At 40.3% G+C, this 24,729-nt stretch overlaps 1 protein-coding gene across 3 annotated transcripts in view; it reads right to left on the bottom strand.

The window, feature by feature from the left end:
* Nucleotides 1-24,729, bottom strand: part of PIK3CA (phosphatidylinositol-4,5-bisphosphate 3-kinase catalytic subunit alpha) — a 68,630-nt gene that overhangs the window by 16,227 nt on the left and 27,674 nt on the right. For all 3 annotated transcript variants that reach the window (XM_019478485.2, XM_019478487.2, XM_019478489.2), the window contains 9 exons: nt 22,080-22,165; nt 15,928-16,033; nt 13,428-13,580; nt 13,165-13,299; nt 4,258-4,382; nt 3,786-3,867; nt 3,132-3,296; nt 2,449-2,552; nt 800-971 (listed from right to left, as the gene is read on the bottom strand). In XM_019478485.2, coding sequence (XP_019334030.1) covers nt 800-971; nt 2,449-2,552; nt 3,132-3,296; nt 3,786-3,867; nt 4,258-4,382; nt 13,165-13,299; nt 13,428-13,580; nt 15,928-16,033; nt 22,080-22,165 — 1,128 coding nt within the window. The remainder of the gene's footprint in view (nt 1-799; nt 972-2,448; nt 2,553-3,131; nt 3,297-3,785; nt 3,868-4,257; nt 4,383-13,164; nt 13,300-13,427; nt 13,581-15,927; nt 16,034-22,079; nt 22,166-24,729) is intronic.

Genomic DNA, 24,729 nt, shown 5'->3' with positions numbered 1-24,729 from the left:
TAGGCAACGTTTTTTGGCCGGAATGCCGAATAAACCACAGTCTACCTTGGAAGGTGCCGGAGAGCCAGCATGCCAGAAAAACAAAATGAGGACAGGGGGTGTACATGGCAGGATGCACTGCATATTAGTATATTTAATAATCATAAATGTTGCTTTTGTTATTGTGTATTCCTTTTTTGTTGAGCACGTTGCAATGAGATAGAATGCACCAGACAAACGCACACAGAGAACCACATGCACAAACACAGAGAACCAGAACACACCCAGAATAGACACATGCACACACACATCCACAACCAAACTTATGTGTGCACACACAGACACACAGGACCAGACAGAGGCAAATAAACACACAGAACCAGATGTGCGGGCACATGGAGTTGGGCTCCTGGGCCACTGGATAAAGTCTGCTCTGAGGCACGCGTGCACCCTCTAGTATGGAGCTAATGCCAGAGCCTGGAGAAGATGTTTGCAGCCGCTCAGCTGCCTGCTGGGAGCAGCCCAGGCTTGGTGGCTGGCAGCAGCTGCAAACCAACACCAGTTTAGCTATGTATGTATAAAACGAATGATTAGTTTAAGGTATGTCCTAAAAATGTATTTAGGTTAAGTACGTTAATTAAAACCAAAAGCCACGTAACAATAGGTGGAGAAAAGATACTCCAACTTCTTGGTAAGGAATTCTATTATCTAGCAAGTTATCGATACTAGCACTACTTATTTCTAATAAACAAGTAAAGATCTAACTCTTGAAACTACTAACAGGCCACATACTTGACCACAGTATTTATAGCTACAATACCTTTTGCGTTTCATCCTTCTTTTCCTGCTTGAGAATATCAGTAAGGTTGATTAGCTTCTCCATTGCTTCCACCTGCCTGCTCAGGTGTTTTAGGTACATCCCACATGCTCGACAGTAGGACTCCAAAAGCAAACCAAATCTTTGACTTACAGTTTTATTGTGCATTTCAGACCTATGAGAACAGAACGTTTACAGGTAAAAGAAAAGACTGTTTACAGGTGTTAGAGTTTAGTGGTCTTTCTTGTAGTCTCTGGGCAGGGTTCAGCAACCTTTAATAAATTGTGGGTTGGAACAACCCAGCTCCTGTCTGATGTGGGCCTTGTGGTGCCACGTCAGTAATGAGGGGTGGGGGTTTTTCTCCCTCCACCTGTGCCAAGACAGACAGCCAGGAGCTGTGCCCATGCCACTGCCGCTTCTTCAAGCCTGCGGGGTTGTGGGGGTGATGAGAAGCAGGAGAAGCAACATGGGGTGCTGGTAGATGTGCCAGGAAGCTGCTCTGATGAGCTGTAATTACTAATTAATGCAAGTCAGCCAGCCTCTGCATCTCATTAAAGCCCCCCCCACATGTAAAAACGCCCATGGGTGCAGCTGGTAGCTACACGACCCTGACAGATCTTTATTGCATGGTCAGCATGGGTACACGCAGAGAAACTGTATAGGAGCTGTGCAGTTTCCAGCTGGGCCCAACCTGCAGCTGGGAGGCAGGGATGGAGGGAAATAATGGCAGAATAGAAGCAGTTTGCAGCTCCCCAGCCCTGACACAGCACATGTGGGCCCACACACAGCCAGGGAATGGGACGGGGGCTGAGAGAAGTGGCAGCAGTGTAGGCTCCAGTTCTGTGGGCCAGATCCAGAGGGCTAGAACTGATCTGCAGCCCGTATGTTGCTGATCCCTGCTGAATAACTGAATCAATGTTCACTATTTTCCATAAAGCCCTATTCTTTGTACAAGTCTTGCAAAGAGATTAAAAGGATACATATCATAGTCTTAGGAAAAACAGCGCCTTAAATTTATACCTCAGCTAACAGTACATGATTACATTTGGAATTCACCTCCCTGAAAGACAGCAATATTCTTGTCACCGATACTAGCACTGTCCTGAACACAGTATTAGAAAAGCATTACAACTGACTGCTTGTCTCTCTCAAGGGTTCAAGAATGCTATTACTACAGCTTTCTGTTCAACTTTAATTCAGCTCCATAAAGCTGGAGTTAAGGTCTTTAAATGAACAATCACATACTATACTCTTCCTCCACCCTAATCCAGAGATGAAAACAGTGGATTAAATCTATTGCAGGAGAGGGAAGTTGTAGTTGTAAATATTAGTGTTGCTGGTTAAAGGATAACTAAGAATTAAACCAGACTTATCTACTTTGGTCTTTCAGAAAGCCAAAGCTAATGCTTAATTTAATAACTTTTCAATATTTAATATTCTCTTAAAACTTTTCTGATTCTTTTTTTTACAGGTTTTTTTACATGTGCTAATTAAAATGCAGATGCCATCACGTGGCCTTATGTTACGGGTCACGTGAAGTGGGTAATAGCTGAAGGAAAAATGGAGTTTTAATTTACCATTCGAACTCTTACTGCTAGTGAGATGTTGTTTACAGGAACCTAGCCATCATCCAAACACCAGCACAAACTTACTTTAAATGCCAAAAGAAAAAGTGTCCTATTCTTTGATTGGTCAGTGCCTTCTTGAGTAAAAATCTCACCAGCAGATTATCCAAATATTGTTCATATTTCAGCACCTAGTTACAGATAAGAAAACACAAAAGCATTAGGAAATGCTGCTATTCAAGTGAATAATGCATACAGTGAAATATGCATTTACATAAAATACTACCCAGAACACATCTTATATTTTAGAACACAGAAATGTCCGACTCACATAGTTTAGTGTTTGTTAGTGCAAGACAACACTGGAATAATACTTGCTAGTACAGAACATATACTGGACGTGTCCTAAAAACACCTTGTTACCTCTCTGATATTTTCCTTGCAATTAACTCGAAATATTTGACACGTGTCAAAATTTTAGCCTCCAGGTTTCTAGTGTTGCCCCTGCAGGGCTCCCATTTTATTAGAAAGACCTAGTGTAGCTGCCAAAGTGAGTCAGGAGAATATCTCTGTGCTGGGTTATAGCATACAATCTCTCATTACAGTAAAACAGACCAAGTTGGATCTTTCAAGGCTGAAAAATCACGAAGGAATTGCTCTTGTCAAGACACCTCTCCTTGTTACTTGAAGTAACATGGCAATGACAATACTCAACAAAGCATAAGACAAGGAAATGGAGCAACTAATGAAACAAAACATGTTAAGAATACCTGTACTAGCTGGATTAAGTACTGAGACAGTTTGTCATCTGTCAAATACTTCTCCAAACACTGAACTGCAAATGACCGCACCATTGGATCAGGATAATTACAGTCCAAAAGTTCCATTGCTTGTTCTGGCTTGATTGGAGGCCAGTCTTTTATCAAACAATACATCTGTGTGCAAACATCCCCAACACGCAGTTTAAATCATTTACATGGGTAAGACAATCATTATGAAACAGACACTTGTAAGTACTACCATACATTAGATTTCCCTGATTAAAAACTAGAGTTTACTCTTCAGACTGCAGAGGCAAATACGTTGCCATAAATTGTAACCTACTAAATATTTTATCCACTATTAAAAGAGTGAATAGTAAGAATTACAACCTTGTGGGCTTATAGTCTATCCCATTAGCCAGCCACCAGGGATTCAACCATGAACTATGAAAGATGTGTTAAAGAACCAGGCTCTGGAACAGCAGCTGTAAGACAGCCTTATCCTCTATGGATCAGGCAGATGGGCATGTATGATACACCCCACTGTCAATACAGATTTAACTTGAACCACCATTCACTTGCATGCAATTTACTGTGAAAATAACTGTTTAGAAAATCCAAGATATACTGTGCATTTAACATGATCTAATTTCCGCATATTACCTGGGTTACTTCATCTCTAGAGTTCCATTTAACAGACAAAAGCAGTTTGGGTAGAATTTCTGGGGTATTTACACAATTATGTCTGTAAAAAAAAAAAAAAGGAAGAGAGAAAAAGTTATCTTGTATGTGCAAAAGAGAAACAGAAAATATATAATTCTCAAGCATAGCTGGACCTTATCTATCTTTAAGCCTGCAGCAGTGGGTCAACGGGGCTCTGCATGGGTTCAGGAATCTGTAAGTACAGATAAGACTGCAGGACTAGGGCACGTATCAATTGCTCCTATCACCTGCTTCTCTCCATAAGCTTCATAAAATGAAAATAAGTCACACTATAAAATATGCTTCTAAGTGTCTTTTCTAAAATACTAGCTGCAACAAGACCAAGATAAAAGGGAGGTAAATGCCAACCAATTATGGCACTTAATGAAATTGGAGGTGAGTTCCAGAATCTCATCATCTAGGTTCTTTATACCTGTGGCTCCAAAGAAAGTCCTTCTCTTGCTCAGTGATTTCAGATAGTGGATCTCTTGTACAAATTGCACGGAGTTGTTCTTTGTCACTTTCTCTTACTTCAATATCTCTAGCTAGCCTGTTACTCTGTAAAAAGAAAGTGGTACATTATCCCTCCATACACTTCCTTCTGCACTCAAAGCTACCTAATTTACATAACATGTTAATACAGCATGGCAGTATGTATAGTCTATTTTCTTCTATGACAGTGAGGATTTACGGTGTGTTTTTTTAAAAAAAAAAGGAAAGTGAGAGTGCCTGCTACACAGTGTTTTGATTTTTTTAACAGCTTTCATCACAACCACCCCCACTACAAAGGACATAATTCCAATTAGCTGGATGAAGAGACAATAACAGTTGACGGAGTATAATCAAGTATCATCAAGGCTGTCTAGCAACAGCCCCACAGAGCTCAAAGTTCAAATGACTATCCCTAGTCTTAGTTCTCAGCTGTGGAAGAGACCGACTAGAAGTGGGCAAAAAAGACCCAAAGACCAAAAGATTAAAAAAAAATTGAGGTGAGAAGGGAAACAGAATAAGTCCAGGAATCTTTATAACTGGGAGGGAGGGGAATGGATTTCATGTTCTTTCTAGGCAGCTATAAAGCTGGCACTGGTTAATGTTGAAATGACTCCCCATACGAGCAGGGCCATTAGACCTGGGTACACATGGGATTGAGCTCACTTAGGTTGATTCTGTTGATTAGTATCACATATTATTTTCATTTTTAAAACATGTGCGCCCCCAAAACTTGTTACACAGGTGCATTTTAAAAGATACCAAAAGCAAATAAATGTACTTGATCACTCATGACTCATTTGCTTCTCTTTAATCTTTCTCCCCTAATTTGCATCTTTTATCTATGATTCGTGTTACATTTCTCAGCTTTACAGAATGATAATAGGATAATGTAGCTTCTGATTTCATTTCCAGAATTAACTGTGTTATGCCTTAGAATGTGCATAAAATATTTTATCTGTACACTCAGCCAAGAGATTCTAATATATAGTTACCTAGGGTCTGTTAACAAGATTGTAAGTATTTTGCTTTGCTTTCTGTTTAATTATAGTATGTTGTTTTCTTTTACTATAACATTAGTCACTCACTGTGTTACACTGAGAACATTTTACATGCCTTAAATCAAGTAATTAACATTTCCAATTAAGAGGGGTGAAAAAGGCACCACACCCCTGAATCCTGTCTACCATTATCCCTAGAAATGCCTTCATCATTCGTGCACTGCCCATCTCCCCCCAGCTGATGTACTGATAACTCCAATCTGCTAACTTTTCTGGAGGCAGCTGCTGAAGTAACTGCCCAATAAAGGCAGAGTCAAATACTTCTGAACTGCTACAAGTGAACATGGTCATAAGGGCTACATGCAGGAACAGATACAGCAAAATAATGTTCTGTAGAGACCAAAAACCAGGATACAAATGTACATGTTATGAAGAGATGTACAGTGAAAAAATAAGCTAAGAGATAATTATGGGAAAGAAGTTAGTGGATAAATGATTCATGCCAGGAATGAAAGGATAAACAAATTTCAGTATATATTCCATTCTATAAAAATAAATATGAATTATAAAAATTCATAAAAGCAAACATTTATCTTTGTTCTGGAAAAGTCATCCTGAGCAGAACAAAGCCAAAAAGAAGGGATCAGACTTGGCATCTGTTGCTTTCTACAGATAGCATCTTCAGCTACAAGGTTCAGACGTTCTTCATGCCTCCTACTTCTACACTGATTACTGTAAATGAGAGCAACTAAAGCACAGTATGATTTTTCAGTTTCTTTATGACTAACACCACTGCATGCAGTAATTTAACTCTTTTTCTTAGATAAGCTTTCAGATATCCTTCTCGTTTGTGTGGCTATTTTAAATAGCATCCAAAGACAGACAAACAATTACAAATAGGAAATTGTGTTTGTATAACTATAAAAAAAAATGGCAATTGGATTTATGGGAAAAGAGGTAGTAGTAAACTACTCCTAGTTCATTTCTCAATTTGAAATCTAGTCTAGTTTTAAAAGTGCCAAAAATCAATATTAGCTTCTAGTTCAGCACAATTTTTTTGATCTTTACTCAAAACCAGCCTAAAAGAAGGTTATTTAACACTATTTGTACATGTTGGATCATAAGACAAAATGTACCTGTATAATGGGTCAGAAAGGTCATGGTTTAGGTCAAGCCCAGTGGGAATAGCATTTATCCTGTTGAGGTCAACATCAAAACCTTGAAATTCTATGAAGTGTGGGACAGTAAAGTAGATTATATATAATGTACGTATTCGAGAAAGCTTCTTCAATATTAGCGATAACAAGGGATCTATAAATGCTCCATTAAAACAGTATTTATGCCTAACTTTAAATTTTTTGTATTAATGTACTGGTTAAAAAGCCAATGCTGTGCATTAAAAAAAATTAAACAAATATGTATATCAGTTTGCATGTTAACAACAGAAAATGTTTTACAGAATTTCAGTGACAAGTCACATAACAATGGCTTGGCCTGATGTCTTGTATAGTTTCTGGGGTTAACTTGTTTAAAATCTGATATAGAGATGGGTAATACTAGCCTAATGAAGTGCCAGATCTTGAAAACACAGCAGATATTCCCTTGTATCTGCAAAAATTTTGTTTTCCATTTATCTAGCATTAAAGTTATTATTCAGCCATAAACATATGCAGTGCTTTACAAAATACAGACCATACAGCTTTTGCCTTAGAGATTACAAAATTAATTAGGTTAGACCAGTGGTGCTCAACCTCTGGTCCACGGAGCCTTATCACTGAGCCCGTGGAGCTTCACATGGCTCCAGAAATTTGCATAAACTGCTGCTCCTCTACAGCCAAATTTCCAATCCATGGAGAGCCCTGAAGGCCAGATAACATGGTCTTGCATGTTAGATAGTGCCTGTGTGCAGCTGAGTTAGTGCAAGAGGTTGCTCCGTGGCTGGATCTTGGTATGGAGGGTCGAGCTGGCAGACTGACCCCATGCCACTCATCTGGCCCATGGAACCAAAAGGATGGGCACCCCGGGTTAGACAATACATGGATGACAAGGATGGTGTGGAGAAACCACTGGTTATAAATTTAAGACAGACTTTACACAAGAAATATTTTAAAGATTAATTAGAGGAAGGAATAAAAAGACATTCCGCAGGCAACTATAAGGAAGCTATCAAAGCTATAGCAAGGAACAGCGTGAAAAAAGCACAAAAGTAGAAAAAAAGGCGAGAAGGAGCAACACTACGCATGGCTGGACTGAAAAGGAAATGGAAATAGATGCTAAGTGGCCTTCCTCATCTTTAACTACTAAGACTTAACTTTAGGCTCCTGTAGGAAGGATTAGACACGTTCAGGACAAATAGGTGTAAGTTTGTAACATCACCCTAATTCTTAGAACATTTAACATTTTTGAAAATTCAAAAAACACAGTAACTAGACACTATTAGGTTCTGAAAACAATTTGACTTTATGTGCTTCTGCACTTCTCATTTGCAGCTAATGACAGGAGAAATAGTATTAAGATGGCTATATTCAAGCCTTGTATTAAAAAGGCCTTTATTAAAAAGTATGGTTTTCCAGATTTTGCAGCTCTTGGAAGCATGTTGGCAGTTCTAAGCTTCAGGTATGTACCCATACTCTAAGAGGTTCACCTGATCATTTTGCATACCTGCTCCCTTTCTAATTTAAAGCAGATTTTAAATAGGAGATGGAGTTACATATTTTAGCAAGGCAGGAGGCTGACATATATGATCTTTCATCTCAGTGCCGACAACTGACCCATCTCCTTCTGTATCTAAGTTGAAACTGTGAAACATGGGAGTTATCATACAAATTCACCCTCTCGCTCTTCCCCCAGAAAGCCGCTCTGTTCTTTTGAGCACTCAAACTTACAACCCTGCATTATCAAGTTTACCCTTTCTTTCACATGTAACACCCAGCCTTTCATCGAACCTTGTCATACACCTTCCTGGAATACTTGCAAAGTCTGTCTGTTGCCCTCTGTCCTACTACTAAATCTCTAGTTTTATGAAAGCATGCATCTGTCCCTTGCCCTTTCCCTTTTTGTTAAAATTTCGATAGAAGCTCTTCAAGACACAGTCTATGCATCTATTTCTGTGTAAAATTAGTTCTTTCACATTTACATCAAACATAAAACAGCAATGATAAATAGAGGTGATAACTGACATTTTACAGTTATGCCACTAAATCCAAATTAAATGCTTAGTTTATGTGGCTTGCTTTTCAATAAGGCCAAGTATCCACAGCTCCAATTAGCTTTAAGGTTCTAAGAACCTCTGGATAATAAAGCTAAATCCAAACAAAATGTGATGCACTGGTTGTCAAAGAAAACCCCTTTTTAATTTGCAGTCATAATACAGCTTCCTTTGTTTAAGGTACACACCCATGGTCAGTTCAGCCAGCAATGTATGAATGCACCCAAATCCCTGTTTGATAAAGCTGTCAGCTTCTACAAATAATGCTTTCTACCATCTTCAGCTGTCCCTTCCTAATGGATGATGACCTGATTATTCACACTTTTGTCACCTCCCATCTTGGCTACAATAATACAACATACTTGGGCATGAAGCCATTGGCAGCTGAACACTGACGAACATCTTCACAGTGACACAGGCTATCAAACCTATCCACACTAAGCTTGCTCTCTGCCCTCTACAGTGGATTTCCCAAAGAATTAAGTTGAATTCAATGCACAAGTAATTTTCCTTGAGGTATCCGATGACAGCGCCAACATATTAAAAAGATTCCTTACAGATCTAGGTTGAGATCATGGTTGACAACTTCATTCCTCAAGCTCAATGGAACTTTTAAACATGTAGCTCAAGTGTACAGGAGATGGGACGTTCTTGAAGGACGGCTGAGACTGGAGAATCAGCCTCCACAAGAACTACAGAAAAGAATTAGAATTACAGAAAATTGGGGTTGGAAGGGACCTCAGGAGGTCATCTAGTCCAACTCTCTTCTCAAATCAGGACCATCCCCAACTAGATCATTCCAGCCAGGGTTTTGTTGAGCTGGGCCTTAAAAACCTCCAAGGATGGAGGTTCCACCACCTTTTTAGGTAACCTGTTCCAGTGCTTCATCACCCTCCTAGTGAGAAAGATTTTCCCAATATCCAACCTAAACTTCCCTTGCTGTAACTTGAGACCATTGCTCCTTGTCCTGTCATCTGCCACCACTGAGAACAGTCTAGCTCCATCCTCCCACCCTTCAAGTAGTTAAAGGCCGTTATCAAATCCCCCCCCCCCAGGTCTCTTCTGCAAACTAAATAAGCCCAGTTCACCCAGACTCTCCTCATAAGCCATGTGCTTCAGCCCCAAACCATTTCTGTTGCTGTGAATTGGACTCTCTCCATCCGGTTCACATCCTTTCAGGAGGGGGGGAGGGGGAGCCAAAACTGGACACAGGACTCCAGGTGTGAACTCACTAGTGTAGAATAGATGGAAATAATTACTTCCCCCAATTTGCTGGCAACACTCCTACTAATGCAGCCCAGTATGCTGTTACTCTTCTTGGCAACAAGGGCACACTGTTGACTCATACCCAGCTTACTGTCCACTGTAACCCCCAGGTCCTTTCCTGTAGAACTGCTGCTTAGCCAATTGGTCCCAAGCCTGTGCCGGTACATGGGATTCTTCTATCCCAAGTACAGGACTTTGCATTTGTCCTTGTTGAACCTCATGAGATTTCTTTTGGCCCAATCCTTCAATCTGTCTAGGTCACTCCGAATCTTAGCTCTACCCTCCAGCATATCTACTATTCCCCCCAGCTTGGTGTCATCTGCGAACTTACTGAAGGTGCACCTGATCCTATCTTTCAGATTGTTAATGAAGATATTGAACTAAACTGGCCCCAGGACCAACCCCTGGAGCACTCCACTTGATACTGGATGCCAACTAGACATCAAGCCACTGATCACTACCATTGAGCTTGACAAGTCCAGCCAGCTTTCTATCCACCTTGCAGTCCATTCATCCAAACCATACTTCCTTAGCTTGGTTGCATGAGTGCTGTGGGAGACTATAAAAAGCCTTGCTAAAGTCAAGGTAAAGTTGACTGGTCTGTAGCTCCTGGATCCTCTTTCTTCGCTTTCCTAAAGATGAGCATTATATTTGCCCTTTTTCAATCATCCGAGACCTCTCCCAATTGCCTTGGTTTTTCAAAGATAATAGCCAGCAGCTCTGCAAACACATCTGCCAACTCCCTCAGCACACTTGGATGCACTGCATCCAGCCCCATGGACTTGTACATGTCCAGCTTTTCTAAATAGTTCTTAACTTGTTGTTTCACCACTGAGGGTTGCTCACCTCCTCCTCAAACTGTGCTGCCCAGTGCAGTAGTCTAAGAGCTGACTTTGCCTGTGAAGACTGGCAAGAGAGGCACTGAGTACTTCAGGCTTTTCCTCCTCATTTAGCACTAGGCTGCCTCCCCCATTCTGTAAGGGACCCACACTTTCCCTGACCTTCCTTTTGTTGCTGACATACTTGTAGAAACCCTTCTTGTTACCCTTCATGTCCCTTACTAGCTGCAACTCCCATTGCATTTTGGTCTTCCTGACTTCATCCCTGCATGCCCGAGCAATGTTCTTGTAACTCCTCCCTAGTCATCTGTCCAAGGTTCCATTTCTTGTAAGCTTCCTTTTTGTGTTTAAGCTCACTAAAGAGTTCTCTGCTAAGCCAAGCTGGTTGCCTGCCATATTTTTATTCTTCCTGCACATCTGGATGGTTTGTTCTTGCGCACTGCTGTATTGCCCTCCCAGTGTACGTCAGATTAAACCACTTCCTATTTCAATTACAACATGTATTTCAATGTAGCTTTCTCGTGCTCTCTCACATGTACATGCATATAGCACAGTCAAGAAAACCCTCCAAACCCTACCCAATCAAGGCATCACTCTACATACATGATTCTTTCTCTGGAGAGAAGAAGAGAAACAACAAAAGAGCAACAAATGTGATATCATCTCACTTAATAGAATAGAAAACATTCATACAATGGAAACAAGGGCAATATAAAAACATACATTACTACCGCTAGCAGCAGTATTAATAGTAGTAGTGCATTCATTCAGTACAACTCCTTACATCAGTGTCTCTCAACCAGGGTCTTATGGCACCCTGGGGTGCCCTGAGTTCTTTTTAAGGTTGCCTCAGGGTGCCACACAAAACAAGGCATGCAAATATCTATTTGCAAATCGTAAAATAAACCTACAAATTTCAAATAGGAACTCACAGCATCAAAAACATTCTGACTTGTTGTGAACCGAAGAATTGCTCTATTATTTCTTTTCCATAGTCAAGAAATGAGTGAAAGCTAAAAGCTGAGATTTTCTGAGTGGTGCCCTGAGTCTAAAAAGGTTGAGAACCACTGCCCTAGAACTATTAAAAACAATTCTCTAGTCTTGCAAGTCATCGGGTTTGCCAACGTGCTACTGTGACGTGTCCAAAATGGGCAGGTAATGGTGGGAATACATATAGTACTGACATCAATAATGCCAAGGCTTATGAAAGTTTTGTGGAGTAAAATATTTGAATAGATAAGGGGCAGGAGGAGGAGAAGAGTGTGTGGACTAAAATGAGAAACGAGTCTCATAAAAATCCTGGGAAATAAACTTGTATTTTTAATACAACTGTAAGAAGCTATTAAGGCCTGACCTACAAACATATCCAGCAGTGAACTCTCAACCTCAAAGTGACGTCTTCAGGACTGGGACATTTTAAAAGCATTACAGAAATGAACTGACACAAACTTGGGTATGTCATGCACGCCAAAGTGAGTATAGATTATTTGTTAGTAAAAACAAAACAAAAGGTTTTTGGAAGGAAACATAGGGGGGCCTAGTAAGAATTCTTGCTTCTCAAAAGTATGGGATTATAGTAATTAGTTAATTCTATTGTTCCATATAGTGGAGAGTTAGATATACTTTACATAAGCAAGAAACAGCCTGGCTGTTAACCAGTTTAGGGTGAAAAAAAATCTGTTATGAAGAATGCAGTTCTACTCAGCCCCATGCACTGTGCAATAAGCTGAACCTAAGTGGTCATTTTATTAATCAGAACCAAAAGTCCACTGAACTGAATGGAAAAGTTTCAGAAAGCACACAATCATGTTTCATGCATATTTAAGAGTTTCTTCACGTTTTCTAGGATTAAAAATGTAATTAAAAGGAAACTCAGCCCTTACGGTGCAAGCATACAGCAAAGGACAGATCTGGTGGTAAATTTTAAGGCCACAGAAATCACAGAATAAATGGGGCTCTGCTTATAGGAATGCTTCTGTTCTTACTATTAAGTCAAGAAATGGTGAAACAAACAAGCCAACTTGCTACTAAAAAGCAAAAGGGTAAAAGATTGGTTTTGCAGAAGAAACTAAGGAATTACAAGCACATTTAGACTGAAAAGGCAGATTTTACAGTGTCTATCTACAACAGAGACCAAACTATGACAGGAGGACAGAACTAAAAAAAATGCCATTGATGAAGAACTTAATTGTATTACTTTTTGCAAAATTAACCTCAAGTCCAGACATCCAGACAAGCTGCTTAAGTAAGCCTCAAAAAGTCCCAAACTGTTTGCAGAGTAAGACAGTTTTACCCGTAAAAGGTTTTGGTTGATCAGTGAAGCGTCCATAGTTCACTGCAAGAGACAGAACCTCTTGTCAGCTTCTTGTCTGATGTTTAACAACATGAATTTGATAAGTGCGATGTATGTATGTATGTGTGTGTGTTGAGATTTCAAACTCAAATGTAAAAGCTTTGCTCTTCACTATTCAAGTACTTCAAAATATTAAAATCTTAAGATGTGTAGCAGCTAAGTCTGGAAAAGACGTTCTTCTTACCAGCCCTGCATGGCTGTAATTACACCCTAGTTCTCGAGCGATAGCCCAGTTGGCATGTTCTTCAATCACTGTCATGTCTGGAAACTTTACAGGACTGCTAAACCAATCAAATTCCAGCTCTAGACATGGAGTTTCCTGAAAAATAAAGAATTTTCACTACTGTCAGGTGTTCAGCAGAAAGACACCGAATTAGAGAACAATCTCATGGACTCAGTATTTGTAAACAAGGCTGAAATTAACACGTAAAGTAACATGCAAAATACCTTGTTTGGATTTGACCCAGTAACGCCAATAGGATTCAGCAGATCTTCTAGCCCATGAGGTACTGGCCACAGATTCAAAGCCATTTTCCCAGATACAAGCGTGTGCGTATAATCAAACATGTTTATATTTCCCCAGGCCAGTGGGCAATGTTCCTTAAAGAGATCAAATGATCACTCTTCAGTTTCATCTATTAACTAGTGCATTATGGTACAGTCACAAATTTCAAAAGAATCAGAGGAGGAAAAAATAGATCTTCAGAAAAAAATGAAATGTGGAAAGGCACAATTATATAGTAAATTAAAATAAAATAGCCCTATTTCTGTTGTATATATTGACACTAGAGCAGGAGGAGGCAATTATTTCAGGTGGAGGGCTGCTAAACAAGGTTTAGTGAGCTTTTGAGGGCCGCATGAAGAGCATTGCCCCTTGACAGCTGCCCTGCCCCCTGGTTGCCATCTTGGGACTGGAAGTCCCATCCCAAACTCCTGACCTTTGTCACCAGAAGTATCTTCCCTTGCCCCCCAGAAATACTGCTTTTGGGAAGGGGGCCTGCCATCTTGGAACCAGAAAAAAAACCCAAAATCATACACTAAAAAGTCAAACACTTGCTATGACATATTTTAATTTTATTACAAAAAAATATTTTTGTCATGATTTGTGTTTGTTTAATGTATATAGAGGTGACTGCATAATAACTCAAAAATAAAGTCTTAAGTCTTGTATATTGTGGGGGGGTGGTTGTATGTGTGTGTGGGGGTGCACACGTGCACGTATGTATGCATGGTAGGGTATGGGGAGGTTTGGGAGCGTGTGTGTATTAGAGGTACACCAATACATTGGTCCCATATCGGATTGATATCGATATAAGGAAAATTGAGAGCATCAGCAATGCGGCATCAGCCTCGTGCATGTGCGCAGCCGCAGTGCAGCATGCAGGTGGCCAGGAGTGTAGCCCAGCAGTGTGGAGAGCAGTTGGGTGCAGCTGGTAAGTCTGTTGTGGGCGGAAGGGACGTGGGGAGGGGGAGCCCCACAGTGAGGAAGTGGGGCTGGGGCAGGCTCTGCCCAGCCAGGGCAGGGCAGAGCAGGTCCCCGGTGGCTGCAGCAGCTGGAAGCTACCTGCTGGCCAGACTGCGCCAGGCCCTTCCACCCACAAGGGTGGGAGTGAGGCGCAATTCAGTATGTTGGGGTTATGTGTATATATGGACACCTCGCTCCCACCCTCATGGGCGGAAGGGCTAGGCGGGGTACAATTTGTTGGTGGGTGCTGTGGGCCAGATAAAAAGTGCCTGGAGGGCTGGATCTGGCCCGCAGGCCATATTTTGCCCGCCCCTGCACTAGGGGAAGCCAGAAGTTAGCAACAACTATTCTTCCTGTGTGTTTGATTTGCTTATTTTTCTGCTTTAAATTCTAGTCACAAAATCAGAAAATGTCAATGAAAGGAACATGCATATTCAAACAATTGTTTTGCATCAATTTTTCAGAAAAATATGGATTCAGGAAAACAAGAGAGTAAAGAATCTTACTATTATCCATTGACATCATAAGCATTAGTCAATTGTCTAAATTATCAAAGACAGAAAACACACTCCTAAACAGGGATTAGAATCATGTAAATTCAACAAACTGAGTTTAGTTTAACTAAGTTGTGATATAAAATTTGTGATATAAAAATCACTAAGTTGTGATTTATAAAATATATAAATAAAATGTATTTTAAGCTAGTGTCTTAAGACATACCTATAGTACCAATGTTAAATGTCTATTGTCGAGTGGCAAGAGATCACTTTTTTGGTGCATCTATGCAAATATGCAAATCAGCAGAGCAAATTATAAAAAATTATACCACATTTCTCCTGTGTCTCTTCAACCCTGTCTCCACTTTCCTTTTACCCATCTTTACCATAATACCCAACTTCTGTCATCAGTTGTTGCAACAATCATTTCAGAGAATTAAGTCTAACCAGTTACCTTTAATAAGATTTTGCTCTTCAAGTGACAAAATACTTCAAGTTTTACATGAAGTTTTTGTGTAAAAATGTATCTCATCGTGCCAGTGCAACAATTAAAAATGTTGGTCTTTATTATACTTGTGTCTAAGATTAGGCTCCTAAATCCACACAAGTTCTTAAATAAACAAAATTTCCCCAAAAACCTAGCAGCACAGATTTTAAAAGGTTTTTACAAGATTTTAAAAGCTATGGATTTAAGAACCCAGTTCTTTTGGCCAACAGTAAAGACCACGACTTATAGAGAAACAGCTTTTCATTAATAAATAAAACAAAACAAAACTGAACAGAAAAAATATTTCTAGTCATAAAAACAGTTTCTCTCAACTTTCATGACTGACCAGAAGTTACTGTATCTTAAGTGATATTTTAATCAAACACAAATCAATTTTGATTAGATTACATTCCATTTAAGTGTTAACCAAGGCTTCTTTCCAAGCTTTGTTGCCTGGAGTTTTATCTGACAGTATACTGAAACTCTGAAACATTTTACCTCTTTAGCACCCTTTCTGCCTTTAACAGAGCAGATGGAGAGGCAAAGCCGAGCAGCACGTGGGAGTTCAAGAATGAACATGTCATATGACAGCCATTCATTCCATCTGTGGCATTTAAAAATAAAAATAAAAAACAAGTTAAAGTAGCAAACTTTGGTAATAAAGAATACTTCATAAACAGTCAAAAATGATAGTGGAGACAATGTGGGGAAACCCCACCGCAAGAAAACCTAGGTTTGTTATTCCCTCCAAAGTCCTTCAAACAGTGGTGTCAAACTCACCCGGCTATATCGGCCATACGAGGACTGCTGAGTCGGTTTGCAGGTTGGATCAGGCCACATCAGGGCCTGCAACGCTGCATGCAGCACATGCCCAGTGCTGGCCCTCTGAGCCGCATGCAGTGTGCCGGGCCTGCAATGAAGCTTGCGCTGCTGAGTGCACAGGCTGGAATCAAAGCTGCAAGAGCTGCACATAGTTTAGGGTGCCAGCAAGGTGTGTGTGCTGCATGTGGTACCCTGCTGGACTGGCCCTGTACACTGGCTCTGGGCGCTGATCTGGATTGGGCCCCAGGCCATCCATGTGTACCAGAGCAAGCACACAAGGTTGGTTCAACAGGGTGCTGCATGCAGCTTGTGCCCTCTCCCAGCCCCGCATTCAGTATGCAGCATTGGGTCCAGCCTGTACACTGCCTATAGTGCAAGCCCCAGAGCAGGGGCAGCACATACTGCCTGCAGTACACAGGCTGGACCAGCCATATGCACTGAATGCAGCACAAGGACTGGCATGGGGTGCGTGCTGCACCAGCCCAGCCCTCTGTGTTGGCCCTGGCATGGCTTGGACCAGCCCTGCAACCAGAGCACAGGCCGGTGGGGCACAACATACAGTGTGTGCCCTGTTGCCAGCTCCCCATGCCATGTGCAGTGCACGGGTCCAGCCCGTGTATCAGACTAGCTCTACAACTGCTTGCAGTCAGCAGGGTGAGTCTGCAACCCACAGGCAGGATTACGTGGCTCAAAGGGTCAGATCTGGCCCATGGGCCATGCGTTTGACAACACTACCTTAAAATACCTTGTGTTCCAAGATGCACCATGGAACATAACTGCCGTATTTACCAGAATCCAAGACAACCTTGAATTTAAGGTGACCCCTTTCCTCCCCTCGCCATGGTGGGGGTGTGGGGTAGGAGGGTGAGGCAGCAGCTACAGCAGGTGCCTCTGTCGCTTTGTACTCATTTCTCCCATGTTACATTGGGGAAAAATACCCTCATTTTAGAATGTAGTAAATACGGTACATAAAAATGGCACCTTCTTCCTGAAGAAAGTTTGTTGTATGCATTCAGTCACATCTGCTGACCTAAGGACCCAAAAGCTGTTTTCTTTTAAAGTCTAGTTAATTCTGTACAGCCAGCACTACTCAGAGAATGCGACCAAGATTTTCTTTCTTCTAGAGCATCAACAGGTTTGATCACAAAATTCAGTTACATTTTGCAGACTCGCTAATGGCAATAATTGAGACAGGTCTACTCTGAAGACAACGGATGGACAATAGCTGTTAATTACTGAGGGCTTAGTCTGACCAGTGAAATCTTTACTCAAGAAGTAGCACATGAAGAAAAGAACTTGGCCTCACATTCAGAGATTAGGTTGAATTGGAAGGGTTAGCAAGGAAAAAAAGATACCCATCAATATATTTTGACACCAACAAACATGGAGCCTTCATTGTCATTTTTACATCATTTTATAGTGAAGTCACACTGGTAACCAGTTTTTATAGACTCCAATCCACAAAAAAATCTAAGTCTGCTGGTAAAGTAACTGAAGTATAAACAGCAGGTATTCAACATGAGAAAGCCTTTTGTAGCTATACAGAAGTGTAGAGAAAGTATTACTCCAGATAGAATGAAATAAAAATAAAAAGCTTTTTATTTTTATAAATTCTAAAACAGAAGTCAATTAAATTAAATTCTCATATGGAGGATTATTAACTTCACATGTAGTTACCCTAAATATATATTTCCTTTTCCTCAGTGTGATAAAACTTTTTAAAAAAATGTAATTTCCCTATACATTTGGCGTATGGTATATTTTCTAAATGTCAGCAATATGACTATTTGTACAGTGTAAAAAACAAGAGCAGTTTGCTAGCAGCTTTTGGATATTTTCCAAATAATTGCCCAGCTATATTAATTATGGTTCTATTAAAATGTCCATCAGTAAACGGAACAGGAAGCAATTAACAACAGAACTAGAGATGACTGCAGCATGCAAAATCTCAGTCAATGCAAGTCAGATAAAAGCCTGCAGCATGATTGCTACCTATTTCAATGACTGCATTGTAACTAGTGATATAATTATCTTTATAGCTTTGATAAGTGAAAAAAGCATCTTCAAGTAATCTATTTTAAAGAGTAGTGGCGGCTTTAATAGACTATCATTTTCTACAAGTCAAAGTACATGTTTTCACTTCAACAACAACTCATACATTACCTAATCCCACAGATTAAGCCAGTTTCTGGCATTCTGTCACCAATTGATTGTGATAATCACAATCTTGGGTAGTTCAAACAAGATTTTATATTGGTTGGTAGAACTAAGCGGACCTATATTTTGCTTTCAGCTGTGAATACTAATTCTGGAGTTACTATACTGAAATTAAAGGAGTTATTTCTAATTTACACAATGTTGACAGAGTAAAAATTTGACTCTACAGAACTGAAGTGTACTATTCTTTAATTCTTTAATAAAATCTAAATACTTCTTTAAACAGCTTGAATCTATCATCTAATAAAATGGCGCTTTAGTAGGGTAATAGCCAGATACATTTATTTTCCTTACTGGGGTTGCCAAGCTAAATTTCCTCTGTTTGAAGAAGCCACCAGTAAAGACCGTTTTAGCTTGTCAGTATTTCCTTGAGCACAGCCAATGCCAAACAGAAGCATTTCAAAAGCTAACAGTGATCTTAAAAGCTGAAGATGCATCAATAAGGCTCCTTTAACATCTACAGAGAACCTATTTTTTGGATTTACCCTTAAAAGAGAAGCTGTTAGTTTTCCCAAGGCAACAGAACTTTTCACTTTTTATCTTATTTACTCAGCAGGGTCACTGAAACTGGACCAGTGTGATAACAGGCAATCCATATTGTGGTTCTTGCATCATGCTACACTTAGTTTCTTCTATTGGTTGGATGAGGCTGCCCTAGAAGAGACCAACTGAGGCAGCAACATACCTGGCGGGTGAAGGGAAACAGGACTGGGGCAGAAGACCTGGGTGTCACCTTCACGGAGGGCACAAAAATAGCCAATGCCACCGTGGCAGTATAGTCCTGGGCACACAGCTAAGCTCAAGAAAGAGACATGGACATTCTCTTGTAAAATGAGAGCTCAATCAGAAGACAAAAAAGTGTGACCCACCATCAAGCTCACAGTAAGTGTCACCAACCATACGGGTAGGAGACTGGCAGATATAGGTCACCCTTTATTCCTATTCACATAGTGTTTTCTAGTTTGGAAAACATGCTGTAAGTTACACCTAGTGCAAGACGGAGATGATCTATATAGCAAGGCTGTCCCATTTATTTGGCCTGTGGGCCAGACGGCCCACCTCCAACAATGGGACAGCAGCTGGTTGCTGTGGCAGTACCTATACAACTCTGGAAGCTAGGCAGTGACCACCGCCACTGCTCATCCCTTTTCACCCTGCTTCCAGTTTGAGTCACCAGTGGCAAATGAAGCCCCTGAATGTGGTGACAAGCAAGTAGAGGCAATATTCACCCCCCGGGTTCCAGAACTGTATCAATCCAGTGGCTCCAGCAACTGCGCTGATAAGCCCCACGGGCCACAACTTAACTTCTCGTGGACTGCTACTTGGACAGCCCTTACCTATAGCGCAACTGAAAAAGTTCCCGAGGCCCTGTAGGTGGTTGCAGTCAACCCAGAACTATAAAACTTCTGACACAGCTATAAACACTGTAGTTGGCAGCCAATACCTTCTTCCAGAATAGCTGGATCAGAAGCAGGTGTCTTTACTACAAGCCCTAGTACTGAACTATCAGGGGAAGGAAAAATATAGCCATCCTGCAGTGTCATTAGGAGGTTTGGAGAGCTACGTAGTTGAACACATTCGAGGAAGTCTCAAATAAAAAGTGGGCCAGTATGAACAGGCTGGGACAAGGAAGAGGAGCCTGAGATGGTTCAGGAACAATACTTGCTTACCAACCAAAATTAGGTCTCCGGACATTTTGGATTCAGGTTAATCTGTACAGTTTATGCCTAATCTATAGCCAGGTAACTGTATTCAGCTTGCTCAGTGCCAAAACAAGTGGTGGATGACAAGGGCCTTAGAACCATGACAAAGTAACCTTCTTTATATAATGCAGAGCGGTAATGAGTACAGTAATGTTCTACAGCAAGATTTTCATTATTCCCCAAAGGGTCTTTTCCTCTACAACATCCACATATAGAAAAAAAGAAAAAAAAAACCCCCCAACAACCCCAAACCCTACAATTCAACTGAATCACTATTATGTGAAAGGAGAAATTATTTTTCAGTAACACATTCCTTTAGGCCTATTAACTATATAATATTTAGTAATATTATATAGTAATAGTAATAACAACCTTGGAGAATACCATAGTTGTCTAAGACAAAATTTTATTACCATCAAAAAAGCTTTTAAAGACAGGCTGTCACAGAGGAAATAAAAGTTAGGAGTTATCTGACAAAATATCTTTTGGGTCTGATTCCAGCCACGCTGAGGCTTTTAATTTAAGGATACGGAGAGTGGTGCAGACACCTAACATCTTTTAGAGACCAGGTTCTTTGTTTTCAGACTCTGCATTTATAGGACCTCCATTTACATTACTACCTGGTACTTGTCCAAACCAGGATAGCTCAGGTTTATTTAAGTTTCTGTCCTCTATAACATTCCTTTCCATGTTATCAACTGCTCTCACATCTCTGCCATGCTTCAACAACCCTGCTTTACATGGGCCACAGTGCATGTCCTCTAGTTTTATTTTTATATTTTCACTTCTCTTTCACACAACTCTTCTTTTAATAGGACTTGTTGCAACATTTTTAAAGCTTTCTCTATACTCTGTATATTCTAGATGCACCTTGATTTTAGTCTTGCATCCGTCCCAAGAGCTTTACAGCACTCTCCCCTTTTTTGTGTCACACTGGTGGACATTAATTAATTTGATTAAATCACAAACCACTATGTTGTTTGTGAAAAAAGACTGACACTCCAATTGTGGCTTTACTCTGAAAGCTGATTCTGCAAAAAAGCATCATGTGGTTTTACGCAGAAGGATGATTCTATAGAAAGGTACTGTGGTTTTACTCTGAAAAGCGATTCTGTAAGAGGGTGCTATGTTGGTTCCACATATATTATCTCTAATTGGGGGGTGGAAGGAAATCAAAGTTTCCCACAGTACAAATTATTTGTATTGTGGTAGTATCTTGGAGACCCAGGCAAAGGCATGACCTAACTGTGCTAGGTTCAATACAAGTAGGATACCTAAATATTTGTCAAGCTGGTGGCCTTGCAAACTTACTGTGAATCTGGAAGTCAGCAATGTTTATCATATGTGGGCCAGTAATAGGCAAAAAGCAAGCAGTGCTTTTGTTATATGGTTATACAACCCCACTGATACAATTTTTACATACGGCACACTGTACTGCTTCATACGGAGAGCAGAATTTGAACCTGCAGTGGGGACACTGCTAGCAGCTCACAAGTCCAGTCTTCCATATTTCTATGCTTGTTCTGTATTATAAATCAAGCAGCAAGTGTCTTTGTGGACACATACATAACTGAACACACAAAGGGGAGCAAATCTGTTGAGTTAAAAGTTACTAGTGTCACGTAAAATCCTACGAGTCACAATGCAAGTTTGTAATTTCTAACTTAATCTAATTCAAACAATTTATTACTGGAAATGAACAGCTCATGAGAAATTCAATGATTAGTTACTTAGTCACTCATGAAAAACAAGTTTCAGTATCTTTTTTAGAGACAAGGAAGCTACTTTCTCAGCCAGCAGAATCTACTCTTACATGAATAACATTCAGCCAGAGATTGTGGCTATGATGGTGCAAAGTAGTTAGGAACTATTTTTCCATGTAAAATGCAGTAAAGTGATGTTAGTTACCTAGGATTGGAACAAGGTACCCTTTGAGTATTCACATTGTCACATAGCGGTTCACCTCCATGATAGATACCTGTTCGGACATATATCTGAAAAACAACATGTTCAAACATTAGCACCATATTATAACCCATTTGAATAAAATACCTTCTCTGAACAAAAAAGGTGGGGGGGTTTGTGTAAAGAACCATAGTGGTAGCGTTTATGAGAACCACACAATTTAATAGATCAATTTTAAGAAAAAAAATTCATGAAGGGGTTCAAATATTGCAAAGTGCTTTTCTTGTTTCCTTGCTTCCTCTGCATTAGCATTCCAGAGTGAGTTACTTGAATAATAACACCAAGAAACTACTGAAATGATCCTTAATTCTTGTCCAGTAGCTAGGTTGAGATAGCTTGAGCTGAATGCCATTATTCTCCTAGGGTAGATACCATGTGTTATAATAATTGATCTTTACACAGATCTGTGGTCTTAATACATCTTTCTTGCCTATGCCCCGGTTTATTTCCAATGAAGCATCAAAAACTGAGGTCCTACAGGTTGCTAAGCATTTGACTCTTGACCTCACAGCATCAAACCCGTAGGCTGTAAATTCTCTCAAAAGGAAAAATTTGAAGTTTTATAATGATTTAATGAATAAGCATGACATTTTCCAGTTTGCATCTAAAATGTTATGTCACTTAGCTGCCTACAGGTGTGTCTACACGTTCACTAATGTGCTTTTGCTAATGTGCATTAATTTTAGTACCTCATCAGCAAAGTGCATGGTTTTTGTGACTTCAATGTGCATTAAAATAGGCTATCGTGCATTAAAATGCACATGTAGATGCATCCTAAGTGCTGTGTAATCCCTAGGTCTAAGTAGATGGCAGCTGAGGGCAATGAGCACCTTGGAAAAATCAAGTCTCTCATCTGGGTTCTTACGTAAAATTTAAATAAAGGAAAACCAGTTTAGGTATGCTAGGCAGCCAGGTTTGAAAACATGGACCTGATCTAATAAACTGAATTACCCCATGCTTCTCAAGAGAAAAAGGGGACATTGGGAGCAATGTGTGAATGCAACCTTTCAATTTCTGTAAGATACTACTTTTAATCTGTTCATGGGATCTAGAGAGCATTGTGTAGATACACGGAATCTGTAACTAACCAGAGCAAAAAAATAGAATAGAATAGAAACAGTAGCATATAGTTCAGTACATCTTTTGGTAGTTCTCTCTCTCTCTGGGTAAGTCCTGAACCCACCAAAGTAGATAATAAGACTTCCTGTATTTTAGCTTTCAGTCTTTAACAACAGAGATAGGCTGTATGTAGATGAAATGAGGGGCGTGTGTACAACACTTTAAAGCAGGCGAAATGCCTTTGCACTGCTTTAATGGCGTCGGTGCTTGCGCGCCTCGGTGGTGTATTGCACATTAATTCCAGCTGCTGTAGGAAATTCAGTGGTGTAATGCACCTTAAATGACTTGGGGCACAGCTGACTAAAACTCCTGAGGAATTTTAGTTTGCTGCCCCTACAGCCGCAGAGTGAAGCACCAGGCTCCATGCAGCTCCACAGGAAGCCCTGCAGGCAGCCTGGCAGCAGCCCAGGAAGGCAGGCTCTGCCCAAGGAAAGCAGTGAGCCTGATCTTTCCCACTCCTGAAGCCTGCCTGCCTACCTGAGCTGTGCAGGGGCCTGGTGCTTCCCTCTGTAGCTGTGGTGCTCCTTGCGACCACCTGAGCCAGATGCCTGCAGGGGGTTGCCACCGGGGGTGGGGGAAGCTGCTGCTGCTGCCACAGAGGGAAGCACCAGCCCCCTCTGCAGCCCAGGGACTGTTCCACCTGCTGGCAGCTCATCCTCCTTTCCCTGCCGCTGGAGAAGCAGGTAAGTACGGGGAGTGTGCATGACACGGGGGTTTACTTTGCCTGAAATTGAAACAGTGGGTTTAAAAACCCACTGCTTCAATTTAGAGCCCCCGTTTTATCTACACACGCCCATAAATGCTTAGCTACACCTCAAAGGAACAAAGTACATCTTGATCATGTTACATTTTTATGACAATTTATCATAATAATTTAATGTTATTTGCTTATATTCACATATGAGCATGACTGTAACAAAGCAGGTTCTTCTGTATTAGGAGTACTTTAGAATAGATCAAAAAACCAGGCCATTTTGTAAATAAAAAGATGCACTAAAAACTACTTAAAAAATGGGACTCAAAGCACATTTTGAATTCCTAGAAATAGTTGAAGTTTTTAATATAGACTTCCTCTAAATACTCTGTACTTAGACCATTTTAGTTTGTCTCACTCCAGAATCCACAGTGGCCACTATTCCTACTTTTTTTACATTTTTAAAAATAACTTAATTTTTAAAATGATTGTAGTGATGAAGAAAACACTCAACTGGCAAGAGTGCAACAAAAAAAAAAAAAGTGTGACTGGTAAAGTAACAAGCTTCATTGCAAATTATGGTTTGATTCTACCATAAGGAGAATCTCTAAAATTCAAAATGTCTCATTTAGATTTCAGGCCTGTTATACAGGGATATCACATGAAGAACAGAAACAGAACAAACATTTACTGGAATAACTCACTTGGAATGCATTTTACTTTGTATAGTGAACAGCATCACAAAGTATTTATGAGTGGACTACTACTTTGCATTTAGCG

This window comes from Alligator mississippiensis, chromosome 7, assembly GCF_030867095.1.
Source record: "Alligator mississippiensis isolate rAllMis1 chromosome 7, rAllMis1, whole genome shotgun sequence".
Taxonomy (NCBI): domain Eukaryota; kingdom Metazoa; phylum Chordata; order Crocodylia; family Alligatoridae; genus Alligator; species Alligator mississippiensis.
Note: the sequence above shows the minus strand (reverse complement) of the source record. Positions and strands in the feature narration are given on the sequence as shown.